The sequence below is a fragment of the Schistocerca gregaria genome, chromosome 8, assembly GCF_023897955.1.
Source record: "Schistocerca gregaria isolate iqSchGreg1 chromosome 8, iqSchGreg1.2, whole genome shotgun sequence".
Lineage (NCBI taxonomy): Eukaryota > Metazoa > Arthropoda > Insecta > Orthoptera > Acrididae > Schistocerca > Schistocerca gregaria.
The window spans coordinates 505,457,316-505,478,054 of record NC_064927.1 but is presented as its reverse complement, the minus strand read 5'-3'; the positions used below and the strand labels follow the sequence as shown (position 1 = coordinate 505,478,054).

At 45.9% G+C, this 20,739-nt stretch overlaps 1 protein-coding gene and 1 non-coding gene across 4 annotated transcripts in view; one reads left to right on the top strand and one right to left on the bottom strand.

The window, feature by feature from the left end:
* Nucleotides 1-20,739, bottom strand: part of LOC126285011 (carboxypeptidase N subunit 2) — a 168,360-nt gene that overhangs the window by 91,727 nt on the left and 55,894 nt on the right. For all 3 annotated transcript variants that reach the window (XM_049984320.1, XM_049984322.1, XM_049984321.1), the window contains one exon: nt 14,093-14,286. In XM_049984320.1, the coding sequence (XP_049840277.1) occupies nt 14,093-14,286 (194 nt within the window). The remainder of the gene's footprint in view (nt 1-14,092; nt 14,287-20,739) is intronic.
* Nucleotides 11,151-11,225, top strand: Trnas-cga (transfer RNA serine (anticodon CGA)). The gene has a single exon. It is a non-coding gene; the product is annotated as a tRNA-Ser (tRNA).

Below are 20,739 nucleotides of genomic sequence, written 5' to 3'. Positions count from 1 at the left end.
ATATTGCTCAATACATTCAGAGTAAATACGCTTCAGTGGCTCAATAAGTGAAATGCTGTTTTATCCATGTTGGATCTTGTGAACTCTGCGGCTGTTAATGGTAGATGGTGAATGTCGAAACCAGCCACAAATATTTTTTGAATGTTTTATTTTACTCCCATAACTGGATTTGGGTGACCATGCCCACCTTCAGGTGGTTAATATTGTTCGTTACATAGATGTTTTGGTTAACAGCAAGTCGTCTTCTCCACAGTGTACAAGAATATTTCAGTATTTAGTGCCACGAAATATATATAATGTCTGGTTGCGTCATTCACCAACAATAAAAAATGCGTTTTTAAGACAGTGCTAAAAGATATTTTCAGGCTGTAAGCCCCATTTTCACATTAACGACGCTTTAGATCGTATATTGTTAAGAAATCAACAACAGTTAATGAAATTTGTAGGTATTTGTTTTTTGTATGTGTGGTCAAAAAGTACCCTTCCCCTCCACCCCCCACCCCCCGCCCCCACCCACCAAACAGAACCGTTTCATTCACACACTCATATTAGTAATACTGGAGAATATTCTTATAATAAAGGTAGCATCACTCAGATATGCACAACGTCTTCAATAATTGGCCGAGTTTAAAACGCTTGGCTTCAGTGGTAATTTATATTATTTTACTGTGCTAATCAAAAGTACATTCATGAGTAATCTGCTTCAGCGCTATATGCACTACATTCTGTTTCAACTGACCACCAATCTGTTTTCTCTTTTTACCCATTCTATTGTTTTCTAAGAATTTTTTTTCTTGCGTTACCTGACCCAGAATTTGAATTTTATGCACTAAAGGTTACAAGTACCCAGAAATACCGAGAGAAGCTAGTGTCACGTTCAGCTTACTGTGAAGTGACGTCAAAATGAAATCATTCGATGCGACCATAAAACTCGATAGCAGACGACTCAGCAAGCCTTGAGTGACACTATCTCTGCTAGTTTCACTGGTGGGAACTTAAACAGCGCTCGTGGATTCCTGCCTAACCACACAGTCAGAAACAACAACATGTTTGGAAAGGGACAGTCTAATACTTGGCACTAGCAGCAATAAGAAGGATATTTAAGATGTGCTTCTAGGTCACCACCTAACAACACAATCGGAAATCGCGACACGTTTGGAAATAAGTAACCAAATATTTTTGACAGGCAAGAGTGCAAATGTCATTGCTGCTCGTTTTTTAAGGGCACTGACTTGACAAAACCGGAGCAACTCACTCCTGACGGAGAGAGCTCTCTTACATGTCAATAACTTCGAATATTGCAGAACACACTTTTATTACATTAATAAGATGTATAAAAAAATACAAATCTACTTCTTCATTTCCGTAATTCCACGTCTCTAACAATTGAATCACGATGAACACGTTCAGAATTGAACGACATGATGTTCATCTCTGGACCTATTGAAAGCTTTTACTACCAATGTGTTATTAACTGACATTTAATCGTAACATATCTGCCGAGAGTGACGTCTTTTGTGACAAATCTACAATGCGCCACATTCTTCAAATGGCATACTGTCATAACAGTCTTGTAATATGAAAAGAACGGAATACGGCGTTAATCCAATATGGCGTCTCCATCGATCATCATTTGTCTATTGCCATCAAGCTTCGCAGTTACATCAAGTGGCACGTCATTGTGACGTCACTTCAGTGTTAGCAAAGAGTGACACTAGCTTCCGCCTGAAATACTGCTAGGTGTGCCCCATACATCCTTCTTGAATCAATGTGGCAAGTGGCTGGGAGCTCAGAGCTTTGGTTACTTGCTGTTAAAATGTTTTCGATGTTGTTATTTCGTAAGTTTACAATTTTGCGATGGCTGGCCTGAAGAACAGCGTGACTATATAAACTTTTGGTTTAAACTTGAGAGGACTTTTGGAAACACACTAAACATGTGGAAGCAGGCTTTTCGAGGCAACGGTTTAGGTCAAACACAGACTTAGGACTGACATAAGTGTTTCGAAATCAAGCGAACATCAACCGATGTTGAGGATGATAACTGTTCTGGCCGGCCATCAACTGGCGTCATATGAAAAAACCTTCAGAAGGTGAGGTATCTGATTTTGTAAGATAGTAGACCGACCATCCAAAACTTCCGCAACGCTTATGGTACCTGTGAACGTATTCTGCCAGGTGAACTAAACGAGAGATGAATTGCGCCAGGTATATACCACGACTGTTTAAAGACGATCAGCAGCAGTGACGCACGGAGGTGTGCGTAGTACCTAACAAGTGCCTTAAGATGATCAACATTGTGACAAAAGTTCCGTTTCTATATGTTGCAAATGACAACCGATCTGTTTTCTGTTAGCAATACCTTCATGTTACCCACTCTCCTGTTCGTCAAAATAATTTTTGCGGTATCTGTAGCGTGTGGTGTCCAAAAGCTCAGGAAATCTACATTTTACGTGCAAATGGTTCCGAGTACACTGATATACCACCCACACAACCTCGATGAGTTAGTGTGCCATGTGTTTACGAGCTGAGTGCACTGGTTAGTTATTAGTGAACATATTTTCACTGTTGTCACTGCTGTGAGTTTGCAGTTTTACTATGGATGACTTGGAAAAGCAGCTTGTCTGTAATAAGTTTTGTTTTGAATTACATGTACGAGGTGCATTCAAGTTCTAAGGAATCCGATTTTTTTTCTAATTAACTGCTCACCCGAAATCGATGAAACTGGCGTTACTTCTCGACGTAATCGCCCTGGAGACGTACACATTTTTCACAACGCTGACGCCATGATTCCATGGCAGCGGCAAAGGCTTCTTTTGGTGTCTGTTTTGACCACTGGAAAATCGCTGAGGCAATAGCAGCACGGCTGGTGAATGTGCGGCCACGGAGAGTGTCTTTCATTGTTGGAAAAAGCCACAAGTCACTAGGAGCCAGGTCAGGTGAGTAGGGAGCATGAGGAATCACTTAAAAGTTGTTATCACGAAGAAACTGTTGCGTAACGTTAGCTCGATATGCGGGTGCGTTGTGAAACAGCACACGCGCGGCCCTTCCCGGACGTTTTTATTGCAGTGCAGGAAGGAATTTATTGTTCAAAACATTTTCGTAGGATGAACCTGTTACCGTAGTGCCCTTTGGAACGCAATGGGTAAGGATTATGCCCTCGCTGTCCCAGAACATGGACACCATCATTTTTTCAGCACTGGCGGTTACCCAAAATTTTTTTGGTGGCGGTGAATCTGTGTGCTTCCATTGAGCTCACTGGCGCTTTGTTTCTGGATTTAAAAATGGCATCCACGTGTCATCCAATGTCACAACCGACAAAAAGAAAGTCCCATTCATGCTGTCGTTGCGCGTCAACATTGCTTGGCAACATGCCACACGGGCAGCCGTGTGGTCGTCCGTCAGCATTCGTGGCACCCACCTGGATGACACTTTTCGCATTTGCAGGTCGTCATGCAGGATTGCGTGCACAGAACCCACAGAAATGCCAACTCTGGAGGCGATCTGTTCAACAGTCATTCGGCGATCCCCCAAAACAATTCTCTCCACTTTCTCGATCATGTCGTCAGACCGGCTTGTGCGAGCCTGAGGTTGTTTCGGTTTGTTGTCACACGATGTTCTGCCTTCATTAAACTGTCACACCCATGAACGCACTTTCGACACATCCATAACTCCATCACCACATGTCTCGTTCAACTGTCGATCAATTTCAATTGGTTTCACACCACGCAAATTCAGAAAACGAATGACTGCACGCCGTTCAAGTAAGGGAAACGTCGCCATTTTACGTTTTTAAAACAGGTCTCATTCTCGCCGCTGGCGGTAAAATTCCATCTGCCGTACGGTGCTGCCATCTCTGGGACGTATTGACAATGAACGCGGCCTCATTTTAAAACAATGCGCATGTTCTATCTCTTTCCAGTCCAGAGAAAAAAAATCGGAGGCCTTAGAACTTGAGTGCACCTCATACACTGCTCGACAACAAAAATGGCTCTGAGCACTATGGGACGTAACATCTATGGTCATCAGTCCCCTAGAACTTAGAACTACTTAAACCTAACTAACCTAAGGACATCACACAACACCCAGTCACCAAGAGGCAGAGAAAATCCCTGATCCCGCCGGGAATCGAACCCGGGCGTGGGAAGACAACAAAAAGGAAGCATCCAAAAGAAATGGTCGAACGAAAATGGACCTTCGTACACGTACACACCATCGGCAGGTATGTAAATGATTAGTGTTGCAATGCTCTGTGACGTGTGGTATGGCCAACAGAGTGCACTAATGTTCGTGTTTAGCGTTTTTATCGGACCTGGTAGTGTATGTAAGGGGCGTAAACATGGTCAGATGTTGAACGATCATTGTGAAGGACTCGGAGATGCTGCGTGCTCTTTGTAAACGGCTTTATCAGCGCCTCGCAGACTTTGAAAGGGGACTCATTGCGGGTCTCTATTTGGCCAGTTGGTTGAACCACGCTATATCCAGATTTGTAGAGCATTAAGGTATGACAGTAGACGTACTGTGCACCAAGAACATCATATCTCCCTCACATCGGCGCCTACCGTCCAAGAAGAAGTACTCGACGCCTTGCAAAATTCTGTGTGTTCCCGCACCTTTGGTCAGAGACTAACAACAGCTGGACTGTGGAATTGCCGTGCAACGCGTAGGGCGTCGTTGACACCGCAGTACAAACGGCTCCATCTGGAGTAGTGCCGTGACGGGAAGCATGGACTGCTGGTGAATAGCGCTGCACTACCCCAGGTGACCGTCGTCGTCAGCAAGTATGTCGGCGACCTGGGCAGATGTCCTGTTCTTCCAGTCTTCCAATGTTCTGGGGAGGTACAACGGTGTTAATCCTGATGTCTTGGTGAGGGGAGCCATGGGGTGTGACTTGAGTTCGCAACCGGTAGCGATTGTAGGACCAATGGCGGCACAACGGTGTGTGGTCGACATGCTGCTTCTGCATGTGTTGCCTCTCTTCCGACAGTACTATGGTGCCACTTTTCACAAGGGTAAAGGTCGTCCACACATGTGACGTATCTCCATTAACTGTCTGTCTGATGTTGAGGTTCTTCTGTGTCCAGGAAGTTCCCCAGATCTGTCCCCAGCAGAGCACGTGTGGACCGAGATCAGATGACAACTACGTCCTGGAGTCAGTACCCAGGACCCGCTACAACAGTTGTTGTCTTGCATGAATCACTATAAGACGCAACGTCTTTATGGCACCCTTCCCAAGTGAATCAGTGCGTGCATCCATTTCTTAGTACATTTAACTTGATGTTGCATTCACGTAGGTAACATCAAACTCCCTCGCAACCCATGGAGTTTCATTTCTTTTCCTCCTTCCCTTCTGGGTGCCCCACTTTTTTGTCAGGCAGTGTATATCCCTTTCAGACCTGAATTTTCTTTTTCTAGAGTAAGGAAAATTTTTCTTTGTGCTCTAATTGATGATTTTTAAACAATTTCGAATGCAAGTTTTATACACATATACGTAACTGTTTCCAATACATACTGTGTCTGCTTGGGTTCTTTTTATGGACTAAAACATTTAACTTTGAAATATTCGCTTTTGCAATAAATAAACTGATCATTCAATAATTACCATGGAAAATAACAATAACAATATCAGTTATACAAGACAGCCCAACTACTCAACCACTTCCGTGTATTCTGGCGATCACAAGCCGCTACGTACTCCAACATACATTTGTTGATATTTTTACGGTTATGCCCAACAGATGGCAGCACCTCTGTGTGGTGCGCAGACTGAACATTCACAAACGTGTACATTAGGTTTCCATTGAGGAGAAACATTTATGTTGCAGCTAATATACAGCAAACATTAATGAACACAATTGTAGACAGGGGATTTTAAAGGCATATATGGATTGCTAATGAAGAGTTCGACCGTCAAGGTCAGATGGTCAGTAAAGAGTTGTATCAAGATGTACCGAGACGGTTGAGGGAGGACAAGAGGATAAGTTGCCCAAGAAAGTGCCATACGAAAGTCTGGGTACCCCATCAATACAATGCACGACTTAATACGGTCTTCATTTCTCAGGCATTTTTGACTAAAAGCAATATGATAGTTGGTACTCATACTCTGAAGTCTCCAGACGTAGCTGGTACGAACTGTCCCTCAATTTGAAAATCAAATTGAAAGAGCGGAGAGTTTACGCAGTGAAAGATACTGAAGCGGAATCGCAAACGGTACTGAACAACATATCAAAAAGAGACCTCCACCATGCATTTCGGAAGCGGCAGAAAGGTTCGGATTGGTCTACTCGTTCCGAAGGAGACTACTTTGACGCTGATGGTGCAGACAAGGTGTAGGAAAGATGTAATCATTTCAATTACTGTATTTTTGAACATTTTCTTATTACCTCATGTATTATGGAAAATCGTTCATATTGAAAATAGGAAGTTGACCAACAACGGAAGTCTGCGCTATCTGCAAGTTTATAGCTGTCAGAAAATTGCATGTTTGTGCCCTGTTTGTTGATTTTTGGAGAGTATCCCTCTAGTTCCAGTTCCTTAGATACGAAAGGGGTCAGCGATGACTTTCACTACTGATCCCTTTGAACTCGCACTGAACAAAACGTACACTAATGAGCCAGAACATTATGAACACCGACCTACTATCGATATAAACCCGCCAAGGCGACAGCAGCGTCATCTGGCGAGAAATGACTGCTAGCCAGACACATGCACGGTGCGTGTAGTAAAATGGTTGAAATGGCTCTGAGCACTATGGGACTTAACATCTGAGGTCATCAGTACCCTAAAACTTAGAACTGCTTAAACCTAACCTAAGGACATCACACACATCCATGCCCGAGGCAGGATTCGAACCTGCGACCGTAGCAGTCGCGCGGTTCCGGACTGGAGGGGCTAGAACCGTTCGGCCGCCGCGGCCGGCGGTGCATGTAGTAGCCGTGTGTAAAATGGGGACGCGCGATCTGTCTGAGTTGGACCGCGGACAGGCTCTGATGGCCCGGCTTTAGCACGAGCTTTCCGGAAACTGCAGGACTTGTCAAGTGTTCGATGAATGCTGTGGCGAGTGTCTTCACCACGTGGTGAAACCACGTCCACACGTCGTGGAGCTGCGTGGCCGCCCTTCATTGTAGAAGTCAGGTCTCGTTGGCTGGACAGAGTTGTAAATCGGTGCTGGCGGGGAGCTGTGCCACAACGAACACCAGAACTTAATGCGGGGCAGACTGCAAGTGCGTCTGAGCACTCAGTGTACAGAACATCCAAACGATGCGCCCCCGCTGCCGACCACCCAAGCACGTGTCAATATGTCCATGTTAACACCGCGATGTCGGCAACCACGACTGAAATGGACACGTGACCATCGACACTGGACGTTGGCGCGGTGGCGGAGCGTTGCACGGTCTGATGAATCTCGACACATGCTTCGTCGTGCCTCTGGGAGGGCGCAAATGCGTGGTCTTCCAGGGGAACAGCTCCTGACACCTGTACTGCGGGACGGCGGCTCCGTTATGCTCTGTGGAACATTCACGTGGGCGTCCGTGGGTGCAGCGGAGCTCGTCCAAGGCAGCACGACGGCCGAGGAGAAACCTTCTGACCACGTACACCTCTTCACGACGATCATGTTTCCCGACTGCAATGGCATTTTTCAACAAGATAATGCTCCATGTCGTAAGAGCAGGGGTGTGATGGAGCGGTCCGAGGAACACAGCGCGATTTCTAAGTGATGTGCTGTCCCACCCCCACCCCCTACCCCAATTCGCCAGATCTGAAACCGATCGAACACATCTGGGATGTGTTTGAACGTGGTGTCAGAGCTCAGAATCAGGTGACCTGTGTGTGCAAATGTGGTGCCAACTCTCTCCAGTGACCTGCTGAGACCTCACTGCTTCCTCGCCAAGATGCGTCGCCGCTGTTACTCGTGCCAAAGCTGGACATACCGCCTATTAGGAGGGTGGTCATACTTTCTGACTGATCAGAGTATAGTGTGGTGGTTCATTCACTGGTTTTATTCAATTACAAATATTCTGATGCACTCAACTTACTATCTAGCCTTGCAAGTGCCTAAAAAGGAAATAACAAGGTATGTTCCAGTGCAGCAAACGACTGTGAATCTTACAAAAAAATTAAATGTAATGATATAGGTTACTGCATCTTTATACACATTTGTTTCAATATCCCTTAAAACAGAGATAGTAAGAAAGTTAGCCTATACAGGGTGTTACAAAAAGGTACGGCCAAACTTTCAGGAAACATTCTTCACACACAAAGAAAGAAAATATGTTATGTGGACATGTGTCCGGAAACGCTTGCTTTCCATGTTAGAGCTCATTTTATTACTTCTCTTCAAATCACATTAATCATGGAATGGAAACACACAGCAACAGAACGTACCAGCGTGACTTCAAACACTTTGTTACGGGAAATGTTCAAAATGTCCTCTGTTGGCGAGGATACATGCATCCACCCTCCGTCACATGGAATCACTGATGCGGTGATGAAGCCCTGGAAAATGGCGTATTGTATCACAGCCGTCCACAATACGAGCACGAAGAGTCTCTACATTTGGTACCGGGGTTGCGTAGACAAGAGCTTCCAAATGCCCCCATAAATGAAAGTCAAGAGGGTTGAGGTCAGGAGACAGTGGAGGCCACGGAATTGGTCCGCCTCTACCAATCCATCGGTCACCGAATCTGTTGTTGAGAAGCGTACGAACACTTCGACTGAAATGTGCAGGAGCTCCATCGTGCATGAACCACATGTTGTGTCGTACTTGTACAGGCACATGTTCTGGCAGCACAGGTAGAGTATCCCGTTTGAAATCATGATAACGTGCTCCATTGAGCGTTGGTGGACGAAACTAAAATGAGCTTTAACATGGAAAGTAAGCGTTTCCGGACACATGTTCACATAACATCTTTTCTTTATTTGTGTGTGAGGAACGTTTCCCGAAAGTTTGGCTGTACCTTTTTGTAACACCCTGTATATGCGTCAGCAAAAGGCGACAGAACTGAATAGCAGAGCCGTGAATTGTTCGTATGCACAAGACTGCGACCAGTATTTTCAGAAATACCTTTTTTTATTTCCATAGATTAGTTTTTGAGCCTTTTGAGGCTCGCCATTAAATGGATCACACAGTAGTTACGTTTTTATCGTAGCGCGGTGCTGGGTATTGGTTTGCGATTGCATGGGTGGTCATGTAACTACAAGGATCAGCTGAAACGTAATGCCTCAGATTTTTTTTTCAAATAAAATAAACGTTAATGAAATTCTACTTGCTTATTCTTCACATCTGCATATTTATTTCCCATCACAGTCACCCTGCCGACGAACTCATTTCTCCCAACGAGAGCCTGTTGATACCGTCACTGTAGAATGATTGAGTTCATTGACGGTGCCACAACTTCACTGTTAAAGTGAAGTCCTGGAAGATGTTCTTTAAATTTTGGAAAAAGACGAAAAGCGGTTAGGGTCAAGTTGGGATAATTTCCAAGAATGATTGCCTATCGAAGTCGCGGGGTCCAAACAATACATATCGAACTTACGATCGTAAATCGATCATGCGACTCCGGTGGCGGGTGTTGTGATGAATTATTTGTGATCGTCATTTTTATCTGTTTTCCGTCGTTCCCTTAGTTGATCTACATTACATACCTCAGCGAATTGTTTATGAGTTGCTATGGAAACCCAGACGATTTATGTCGTTATTGAGTGGGATATCTGGTGTTCTTGACGTTTCTTCGGCGGATTCTCTCACATGTTTATGCAGCGTAGAAAATTGTCCGACTTTTTGTCGAAAATATGGAGTACAACCGGACGAGGAAAGAAGGGACTGTGTAGACTGTGGTGGTGCGAAGAGTGTAAAACTTCGTAAGAACAGTTCCGATGCTGAACTACCGTTACAGTTTAATTGCAGACAGTGCGGAAAACGAACGAGTATCAGGAATAATACGTGATTCGACTCTTCGAAATTATCCATCCAGACCACCGTTATGGACTGTCACATGGCGACAACACCGACGACGATTGAGGTAAGTTGTCTGTTTTGCAATTACAAGTATTTTTGTAACGCCCTTGTTTTGCCGTTGCTGCAATGACCACTGTAAAAATACAACACCCGCCACCAGAGTGGCATAATCGATTTACGATTGCACGTTCGATATGTATCTTGGAAATTAGCCAAGTTGGGACTGTATGGAAGATGACCGATGACTGAATGTAAGGCGTCGGACTGTTGCAGACGCCGTATCGGTCGTGTGTGGTCTGACATTTCCATGCTGAAGGACAGGATGCTCCGTGTGTGGACGAACTGTTTGAAATGGAAACCTGTTGACAGAACGCTGTTTCTCACGCACCGCCATAGGTATGTTACACATCGCCATTTTACTCTCTACAATTCAGAGAGCTTTAGCGGAAGAGGTCTGCAAACAGGTACAGTGTATATGAGGAATAAAGACGTAGACTGTTAATAACGTTTGTTTTATTTAAAAGTCTTTAAGCGTTTCGACATAAAAAATTCGGAAGCATTACAGTTTAGGAAGTCCTTGTAGTATCCACCTGGCAGCTTCCACTGTAATTGCCTGTTGGGCAATAGCTACTCACGTTTCATTGCAAATATAGATGCTTATGGTCAACATAAACCCACCAGCATACAGCATGTAATATACAACCAACTGAGTAACAAAACCGAATATTTCCAGAATGAGATTTTCACTCTACAGCGGAGTGTGCGCTGATATGAAACTTCTTGGCAGATGGTGTGCCGGACCGAGACTCGAAATCGGGACCTTTGCCTTTCGCGGGCAACTGCTCTACCAACTGAGCTACCCAAGCACGACTCACGCCCCGTCCTCACAGCCTTACATCTGCCAGTACCTCGCCTCCTACCTTCCAAACTTTACAGAAGCTCTCCTGCGAACTCTGCAGAACTAGCACTCCTGAAAGAAAGAATATTGCGGAGACACGGCTTAGCCACAGCCTGAGGGATGTTTCCAGAATGAGATTTTCACATCCCCCAGGCTGTGGTTAAGCCATGTCTCCGCAATATTCTTTCTTTCAGCAGTGCTAGTTCTGCAGAGTTCGCAGGAGAGCTTCTGTAAAGTTTGGAAGGTAGGAGGCGAGGTACTGGCAGATGTAAGGCTGTGAGGACGGGGCGTGAGTCGTGCTTGGGTAGCTCAGTTGGTAGAGCAGTTGCCCGCGAAAGGCAAAGGTCCCGAGTTCGAGTCTCGGTCCGGCATACAGTTTTAATCTGTCAGGAAGTTTCAAAACCCAATATGTTGTATCCGACATAAGGAGGGCTCTAGAAAAGTGTGATAGGACCGCTTTTGTTGGCTGTGAACATAAATGATTAGGTGGACAGGGCGGGCAGTAATCTGCGATTATTTTCGGATGATGCCCTGGTGTACGGTAAGGATTTGAAATTGAGTAACTGTAGTAAGATACAAGACGACTTAGACAAATTTCCGGTTTGTGTGATGAACGGCAGGTAGCCCTAAATGTGGGAAAATGTAAGTTAGTGTGAATAAGTAGGAACAACAAACCTGTAATGTTCAGATACAGTATTAGCAGTGCCCTACTCGACACAGTCAAGTTGTTTAAATATCTGGGCGTAACGTTGCAAAGTGATATGAGGTGGAACGAGCATGCGAGGACTGTGGTAGGGAAGCCGGATGGTCGACTTCGGTTTATTGGGAGACTTTGGGAAGGAGTGGTGCACCTGTGAAGGAGATCGCATATAGCATGCTGGGGCGAACTATTCGTCAGTACTGGTCCAGTGTGCGGGATCCGTACCAGGTCGGATTGAGGGAGGACATCGAAGCAATTCGTTGGCGGGCTGTGAGATTTGTTACCGGTAGGTTCGGACAACATGTAAGTGCTGAGGAGGTGCTTCGGGAGCTCAAGTGGAAATCCCTGGAGGCAAGGCGAGAAACACAATTGAGAAAATTTAGAGAATCGGCATTTGAAGCCGGCTGCCGAACGATTCTGCTGGCACCGACATCCAGTGCGCGTAAGGAGCACGAAGACAAGATCCGAAAGATTTTGGCTCAGACGGGGGCGTGCAGGCGGTCGTCTCGCCCTCGCTCTGTTTGCAAGTGGAACACGAGAGGAACCGTATAGGGGCTTGCGGAGTATCTGCGTAGAAGTAGATGTGCCCTCCGCCACACACCACAACATGGCTTGCGGAGTATGTTCTTAGACGTACAAGTAAATGACTGCTACTCTTGTCTCTCATTGTCACTGATATTGTCACAGCTGGAGACTGGCGGATTTGTGGTGACAGCCTGTATTTCCATTTGAAGTGAAAAGTGGTTACTGTGTGACCAACAGGCACTCAAATTGGACGATGCCATCCACAGGGCCATGTGCTGGTACACAGAAACACACTACGAAACTAAAGACGAAACACCTGCGTGCTCCGTCTTATAACGAGTCTGACAAAGTGTGAAAAGTGTTTGTGCAGATAGGCAAAGAAAGTGACTGGCCACAGATTTCCGCACTTATTTTCTACTCATAGTCAACAATTCTTTACAGACGAATGGAAAAACTAGTCGAAGCCGACCTCGGGGAAGATCAGTTTGGATTCCGTAGTTATATCGGAACACGTGAGGCAATACTGACCCTACGACTTATCTTAGAAGCTAGATTAAGGAAAGGCAAACCTACGTTTCTACCATTTGTAGACTTAAAGAAAGCTTTTGACAATGTTGACTGGAATACTCTTTCAAATTCTAAAGGTGGCAGGGGTAAAATACAGGGAGCTAAAGGCTATTTACAATTTGTACAGAAACCAGATGACAGTTATAAGAGTCGAGGCACACGAAAGGGAAGCAGTGGTTGGGAAGGGAGTGAGACAGGGTTGTAGCCTCTCCCCGATGTAATTCAATCTGTATATTGAGCAAGCAGTAAAGGAAACAAAAGAAAAGTTTGGCGTAGGTATTAAAATCCATGGAGAAGAAATAAAAACTTTGAGGTTTGCCGATGACATTGTAGTTCTCTCAGAGACAGCAAAGGACTTGGAAGAGCAGTTGAACGGAATGGACAGTGTCTTGAAGGGAGCATATATGATGAACATCAACAAAAGCAAAACGAGGATAATGGAATGTAGTCGAATTAAGTCGGGTAATGCCGAGGGAATTAGATTAGAAAATGAGACACTTAAAGTAGTAAAGGAGTTTTGCTATTTGGGGAGCAAAATAACTGATGATGGTCCAAGTAGGGAGGATATAAAATGTAGACTGGCAATGGCAAGGAAAGCGTTTCTGAAGAAGAGAAATTTGTTAACATCGAGTATAGATTTAAGTGTCAGGAAGTCATTTCTAAAAGTATTTGTATGGGGTGTAGCCATGTATGGAAGTGAAACATGGACGATAAATAGTTTGGACAAGAAGAGAATAGAAGCTTTTGAAATGTGGTGCTACAGAAGAATGCTGAAAATTAGGTGGGTAGACCACATAACTAATGAGGAGATACTGAATAGGATTGAGGAGAAGAGGACTTTGTGGGACAACTTGACTAGAAGAAGGGATCGGTTGGTAGGGCATGTTCTGAGGCATAAAGGGATCACCAATTTAGTACTGGAAGGCAGCGTGGAGGGTAATAATCGTAGAGGGAGACCAAGAGATGATACACTAAGCAGATTCAGAAGGATGTAGGTTGCAGTAGGTGCTTGGAGATGAAGAAGCTTGCAGAGGATAGAGTTGCATAGAGAGCTGCATAAAACCAGTCTCAGGACTGAAGACCACAACAACAAAAGTCAAGAATATCCGTAAGTTTAATTTTCTCGTATTTGGCTGCGATGATACGAGACCGTCTTGTAAGATGGTACTTGCACGGGGTACGGAGCTCGTGGTAGTGCGGTAGCGTTCTCGCTTCCCACTTCCGGGTTCCCGGGTTCGATTCCCGGCGGGGTCAGGGATTTTTCTGCCTCGTGATGACTGTGTGTTGTATGATGTCATTAGGTTAGTTAGGTTTAAGTAGTTCTAAGTCTAGGGGACTGAAGACTATAGATGTTAAGTCCCATAGTGCTCAGAGCCATTTGAACCATTTTTTTACCAGCACTGGAAAATATTGTGAGTAGTGAGAGTTTTGCGGAAGGGCTTGGTACCTTGCAAGAGCAGCGGCGGCAGCTGCTCGAGGCTGTTGGCGGACAGGTCGAGCTCCTCCAGGCGGGCCAGCCCCTGGAGCAGGCGCTCAGGCAGAGTGACCAGCCTGTTGCCGCTGAGGTGGAGCAGCGTCAGCTGGCTGCAGAAGCGCACCAGCTTCTCCGGCAGCGACCGCAGCTGGTTCCACGAGAGGTCCCTGCAACGCCAGTCCCAGATACACCCACGTCCATCGGGTACACGGTGGTCGCCTGTGCGCTGAGTTGCGAGACAAAGATCTAGTTCCACTCTGCATATGTTAGCCAAATGAAGTCTACCATTACCGAAGATAGGCCATAATTTGGGGAAGAAATTACTGAAAACGTACGTTTGCAGTACTGCATTCTATGTAAGTGAATAAAGAACTGTGTGAAAATCGAAAAAGGGGAGAAGCGAACCGTTTGACACACTATGTGATCAAAAGCATCCGGACACCCGACTGGAAATGGCTTTCAAGTTCGTGCCTCCCTCTATTAGTATGGCGTTCTATGAAGTTCAGTATGGCGTTGACCAGCTTGCACTCTCGCAGGCATACATTCAGTCAGGTGCTGGAAGGTTTCTTGGGGAATAGCAGCCCATTGTTTACGGAGTACTGCACTGAGGATAGGTATCGACGTCGGTCGGTGAGGCGTAACACGAAGTCGGCATTCCAAAAACATCCCAAAGGTGTTCCATGGGATTGTGGTCAGGAGTGTATGTAGGCCAGTCCATTACGGGGATCTTATTGTCGTGCAACCACTCCGCCACGGGCCGTGCGTTATGAACAGGTGCTCGATCGTGTTGAAAGCTCCAGTCACCATCCCTGAATTGCTCTTAAACAGTGGGAAGCAAGAAGGTACTTAAAACATCAGTGTAGGCCTGTGTTGTGATAGTGCCACGCAAGACAACAAGGGGTGCAGTCCCCCTCCATGAAAAACACGACCACACCATAACACCACTGCCTCCGAATTTTACTATCGGCACTACACTCGCTGGCATATGACGTACACCGGGCATTCGCCATAGCCACAACCTGCCATCAGATCGCCACATTCTGTACCGTGATTCGTCACTCCACACAACGTTTTTCCACTATTTAGTCGTCCAATGTTTACGGTCCTTACACCAAGCGAGGCGTCATTTGTAATTTACCGGCGTGATGTGTGGCTTATGACCAGCCGCTCGACCATGAGCTCAAAGTTTCCTGACCCCCGACTAACTGCCATAGTACTTGCAGTGCATCCTGATGCAGTTTGGAATTCCTGTGTGACGGTCTGGATAGATGTCTGCCTGTTACACATTACGACCCTCTTCAACTGTCGGCGGTCTCTGTCAGTCAACAGACGAGGTCGGCCTGTACGCTTTTGAACTGCACGTGTCCCTTCACGTTTCCACTTCACTATCACATCGGAAACAGTGGACTTAGCGATCTTAAGGAGTGTGGAAATCTCGCGTACAGACGTATCACACAAGTGACACCCTATCACCTGATCACGTTCGATGTCCGTATGTTCTGCAGAGCGGCCCATTCTGCTCTCTCACGATGTCTAATGACCACTGAGATCGCTGATATAGAGTACCTGGCAGTAGGTGTCAGCACAATGCAGCTAATATGAAAAACGTATGTTTTGATGGGTGTCCGGATACTTTTGTTCACACACTGTATGTGGTGTTTCAAAAGGATGTTGAAAATCACGTAGCCTCATAAGATAAGGAATTTGGGAGTTCTCTGTGCAGTCAGCGAGAAGAGGAACATGTGGAAAACGGTGACAACAAGAAAAGACAGTATGACTGCAAATTTGCTAAAAAATGAAAGTGCACTTTCGTGGAACTAGAGGGAGTTGTAAAGGGTGAAAGCTCTAGGAGAAGATAGGTATTGGAATATACCCAGAAAATAACGGAAATGAAGAGATTAGCACAGGGGAGAGTTGGAAGACTGACGAAAAGAAAAGGTATGTTGGGCAGGACGATATTCGTAGTGGTGGTGACTGCCTGTGTCGTGCAGGGAGGTAAAGTCTCTTCGGTGTGCGCTAAGTTGGAACAAACACACTGTATCTAGGTGGAGAGTGTGCGCTCTGTTATGGGAGACAACGGTCTTGGCAAACACGTTGAGTGTCGTGCTGGGCGACACAAGGAATCCTGGCCGCTACGCAGTACACTCGACGACTGAGTTCAGTGCCACCAGGGTACAAAATGTGCGTGCTAGCGGACTGTAGTGTTGGTGATACATTCGCCACAGTCGTCGGCGATCAGACAGCGGCCTGGTGCGCTCTCTATTTTGAGCCTGTACGCAGTAACTGTGCTGGTTTTAGAGGTGAGCAGTGTGTGGAACATTCGTTCTGGAATGCAAGTATGCTCCGCCTTCGGGTATGTACTCCTGCTGCACAACTCCTGCCGTTTGAAGAGCATTTGATTATGGCCCTATGGGAAGCCAGCGCGCGTTCTAAACGTGCACGCATTATAACCGCGTGTCAAGACCGGCGCATTGTGAGAGCACGGGTGGCCGACCGAACATCACCAAGGGAGCGGAACGGCGCGTCTGGTCAGGCCTCTGCTGCCGCGGTGAGGTCGACGGGCGCGGCTGCTCCGGTGCCGCGAAGGAGTCGACTGGAGAGTGGAATGGCACTTTGTTGCTTTCACCGAAGGCAGGAGGTTCTGTTTGGACGCACGTGAGCGACGCATTTATGTAGGGAGTAGACTTCGTGAGAGGCCTATTCCAGAGTTTATTCGCCCACGATACCCAGGTCCCACGGCAGGCTTCATGGTGTGTGTGTGTGTGTGTGTGTGTGTGTGTGTGTGTGTATCGGCGGGGGGAGGGAGAATGAAGGGGCGTTACAGCTCGCTTTCACATCTGCTGTTACTACATGGTAAAGTAACCAGAGCCCGCTACATTTCACAGGTTGTTAGCCTCATTATACTGACGTTTCTTCCACAGGAAGCTAGTGTGAATTTTCAGAAGGACAACGCACCTCCGTCCACATGCGGTGCTATGACGCAACGTGCTTTTCATGGTGTACAACTGCCCCGGACTACGCAACTGAACACGTATGGGACATGCTGAAGCGGGAACTTACCCGTTTCCAGATAATGCAGGAACCACTGCCGAACTGCAACAAAAGCTGGCAGGTTATAGAGACAGTCTATCACAGGATGACATTCAGTACCTTTATGATCGTCTGCATGCGAGAATACGCGCCTGCTTTGCCGATAGAGGGGTGGAACATCGTATATTACATTGCTATATATGATTCATTTCGTCTGAATTCATTATATACTCCTACCTGTCACTTATCAATATAATGGCCTTCTCCTTGACGGAGATTCATTTTTTTCCCGGCAGTGTAGATAGGCAGACATAGGTCTAACTCCATATATTGTGTTTCTCTAATGGAGAGTCAGGCTTTGTTAAACATCGTGTGTGCTCTCAGACGGACACAGGTTATTGGAAAGAATGACATTCTAGCCGTACTCGTTACGTGACTGACCTTAAAATCGTTTTTTATTTTCCGACACAACAGTGTATAATGTCAACGAGAAATAACTGGTTTCAGCTGTCACCAGCCCTCTTCAGGTCTACAAGGCAGACAATAATGAAAATAAGTTAAATGCTTAAAAATTAATAAATGCAGATGACATCAAAATTATACGCGTAAAATACACTGACGTCATACCGTACGAAGGAACCAGTAGTTCACTCCAAAGCATCGACATATAAGTGAAAACCGTCATGTATATAAAAGCTAATCCCCTGGTAGCAATGTAAGTAACTATTCCACATGTTGATGTAAGTGTCCATGCTAGTGTATCCTCTTTCATGTATTTTTATTTTAGCCATCTAGTTCCGTGGCAGAAATTGAGGGACAAATCTCCAAGCTAATAGGACGACTCGGTACACGATATTAACATCATAGAAGTAATAACAAATAAAGTAAAATTATATTAATGCTACGCAGACGACCAAATGTTGAGTATATACTAGCATAATCAACGGTATAACATAGGAATTAGCTTATTTTTTCCATGAATTCCCCAACAGAATAGGAATGAGCCATGAGTCAATTCTTCAGTTTAGACTTGAAAGTGCAAGGATTACTGCTACGAATTTTTAATTCTGTTAGTACACTGCGCAAGCGAATTATAAGATAACTTTTTTGAAACCGCGTCATTTTTCCTTACTGCGTCGGAGAAGTTGCAAATTTGAGTCGAATCCGACTACAAACTTCTCTGCAAAGACAAAAAAGCCTGGCGCCGCGCAGTATGTCTTCCTGGGGTTCTGCGACGTTTCAGACAGATGGGTACCGACACGAGTGGAAAAAGGGTGAGAGCCCAGAAGGTTACGTGGGACGTAAAGCAGGGTAATGGTGTCTCGTTGGCATCGAGACTCAGCACAGTTCTGCCCGACGACCACTGTAAACGTGTCACATGATGGGGAGCTCGTTACAGCCTGCCCCCTTAAGTACATCTTATTCATTCTCTTGACCCCTCTGCGACGGAGATCAGAACTGAACCACCTCGCGTCAAAATCAAGAGGTTTCCTTATGAGTGGCCGACGAAACCAGTTCAGACACACCGCCGCTCAGAATCTGCAACAGAAAGGCCTCACAAAGTGGCATGAAGGGTGTCAGTGAAAGCACCCTTTCCCTGGGGCGTTTACACACATTTCGCGGTCGAAAACAACAGATTGCAGTGTGATATGCAACAGGACGACTTTCTTGACAACCTTTGACGCTGCCGACACCCCCAGATGATTAACTTCTTGTCTAAGGACATTGAGGGGCTGCAACCCCTTCGAAAGTGATCCAACGCCCTTTGGTGTGCAGCGCGACCGCAAATTTGGCTCTAGTATAATGGGTGGAACCAGTAAAGATAGTTCCAAAATCGTTCGGCGAAATTCGAAAGTGATCCGAAGCAGCAAGCATTTTTAACGCTTTTTCACCCATCCTATTTCGCGCCCCTTTGTCGTGTGATCGTAGTGGGTTGTGACATTCACATGTGCATAAATAAAATGCCGAAGAATCTCTCTAAGACCTCCCACTGGTTCGACAACAGCCTCAGTTTCACCCGTGCGCCTGTGTTGAGCACTTTAAAAATTTGCCTGTACAGGAAGAACCACTGACTGATTCCTAGGCGCCTGTGGGCAGGCTGTCCCTCCAACAGCCCTCAGATTGTGCGTACATGCATTCAGGGGTAGAGCCGCAGTGTAGCGCCTATCAGCTGCGGCACGGTGTACCTGCCTGCAGGTACCTAGGAACCTGTCAAGGGATGTCCCTGTACCGGCACGTTTTTAAAATGCTCAACAAAAGTAGATGGGTGACCAGGGTGTTGGCAAACTGGGGAAGGGCGTCTCAGAGGGACCCTTTGCCATTTTATTCATACACATGTCAATGTGGCACCCTCCCGTGATCAGTCACAGGAAGGAACGAAACAGGAGGGCTGGAAAATCATAAGCAACCTTTACTGCTTCGGACCACGTTCAAATTTCGTCGAATAATTTTGAATGGCCCTAGCGGCTCCACCCTGTATACCAGAGGAAAAACTGCTGTCGTGTTACATTCAAAAGAGGTCATATGACATTCAGCTGGGCTGCAGGTCCACTATTTCCTCATAAAAGGGCTGAATCGTTTGTGGGGTGTCGGCAGTGTTAAAGATGGTCAAGAACATCATTCTGTTGAGATCTCACTTTTCCGGGCGAATCGAATGTTCAAATAACTTACGGGTTTGCTGCCGGGTGACTTCGTTGAACACCGCCGATATTTCGACAGGAGCACGCCCTGCCATTCTCAAGGCACAAATGCAAGGAAGAAAAAAATGTGCAAGCAAATTTAATACCTCGGTTCACAGAGGAGCAACAAGGAAGATAAGAAGTGTCAACACAAGCAAAGATAACCAACATCAGAAATATCCATGGTTACTATTGATCACCAGGTGAGGTAGCACTAATTCTGTCCCTCTGTATTTTGATGAGTGACAGAGGCGGATTCCAAGCAGCATTTAAACAAATTCCACCATCTCTGTTAATAAGGTTACTTGATGGTCTGATTTCAATAGCTCATGTTGGTTATCTTTGCTTGTGTTGACACCTGTTGTGTGTGTGGTGTCTTCCTTGTTTGTCCTCTGTGAACCGAGGTATTAAATTTGCTTGCACATTTTTTCTTCCTTGCATTTGTGCCTTGAGAATGGCAGGATGTGCTCCTATCGAAAGATCGGCGGTGTTCGACGACGTCATCCGGCAGCAAACCCGCAAGTTATTTGAACATCATTTGTTGCACATCATACTGCAATCTGTCGTTTTCAAGCGCAAGAAGTGTGTAAATGAACGCCCCACGGGAGGGTTGGTTACATTGCCGCCCTTTATACCACATCGTGAGGCCTTTTATTCTCGATTCTGAGTGGCAGTTGGTGTGCAATGTTTTCCTCAGTCACCCACAAGAAAACCGCGTGATTTCGACGCTGGGCGTTGCGGTTATGACCTCCATCACTGAGAAGTCAGGAGATGGGATGAGATGAGGAAAAGCCGGGGGTGTCACGAACACCCTGATACGACCACGGTGGCGTTGCGAAGCTCTGTGGTGACATTTGGTAGCAGTGCGGCACCATCAGCCCGTACTACAGCTCTGTGGTGACATTTGGTAGC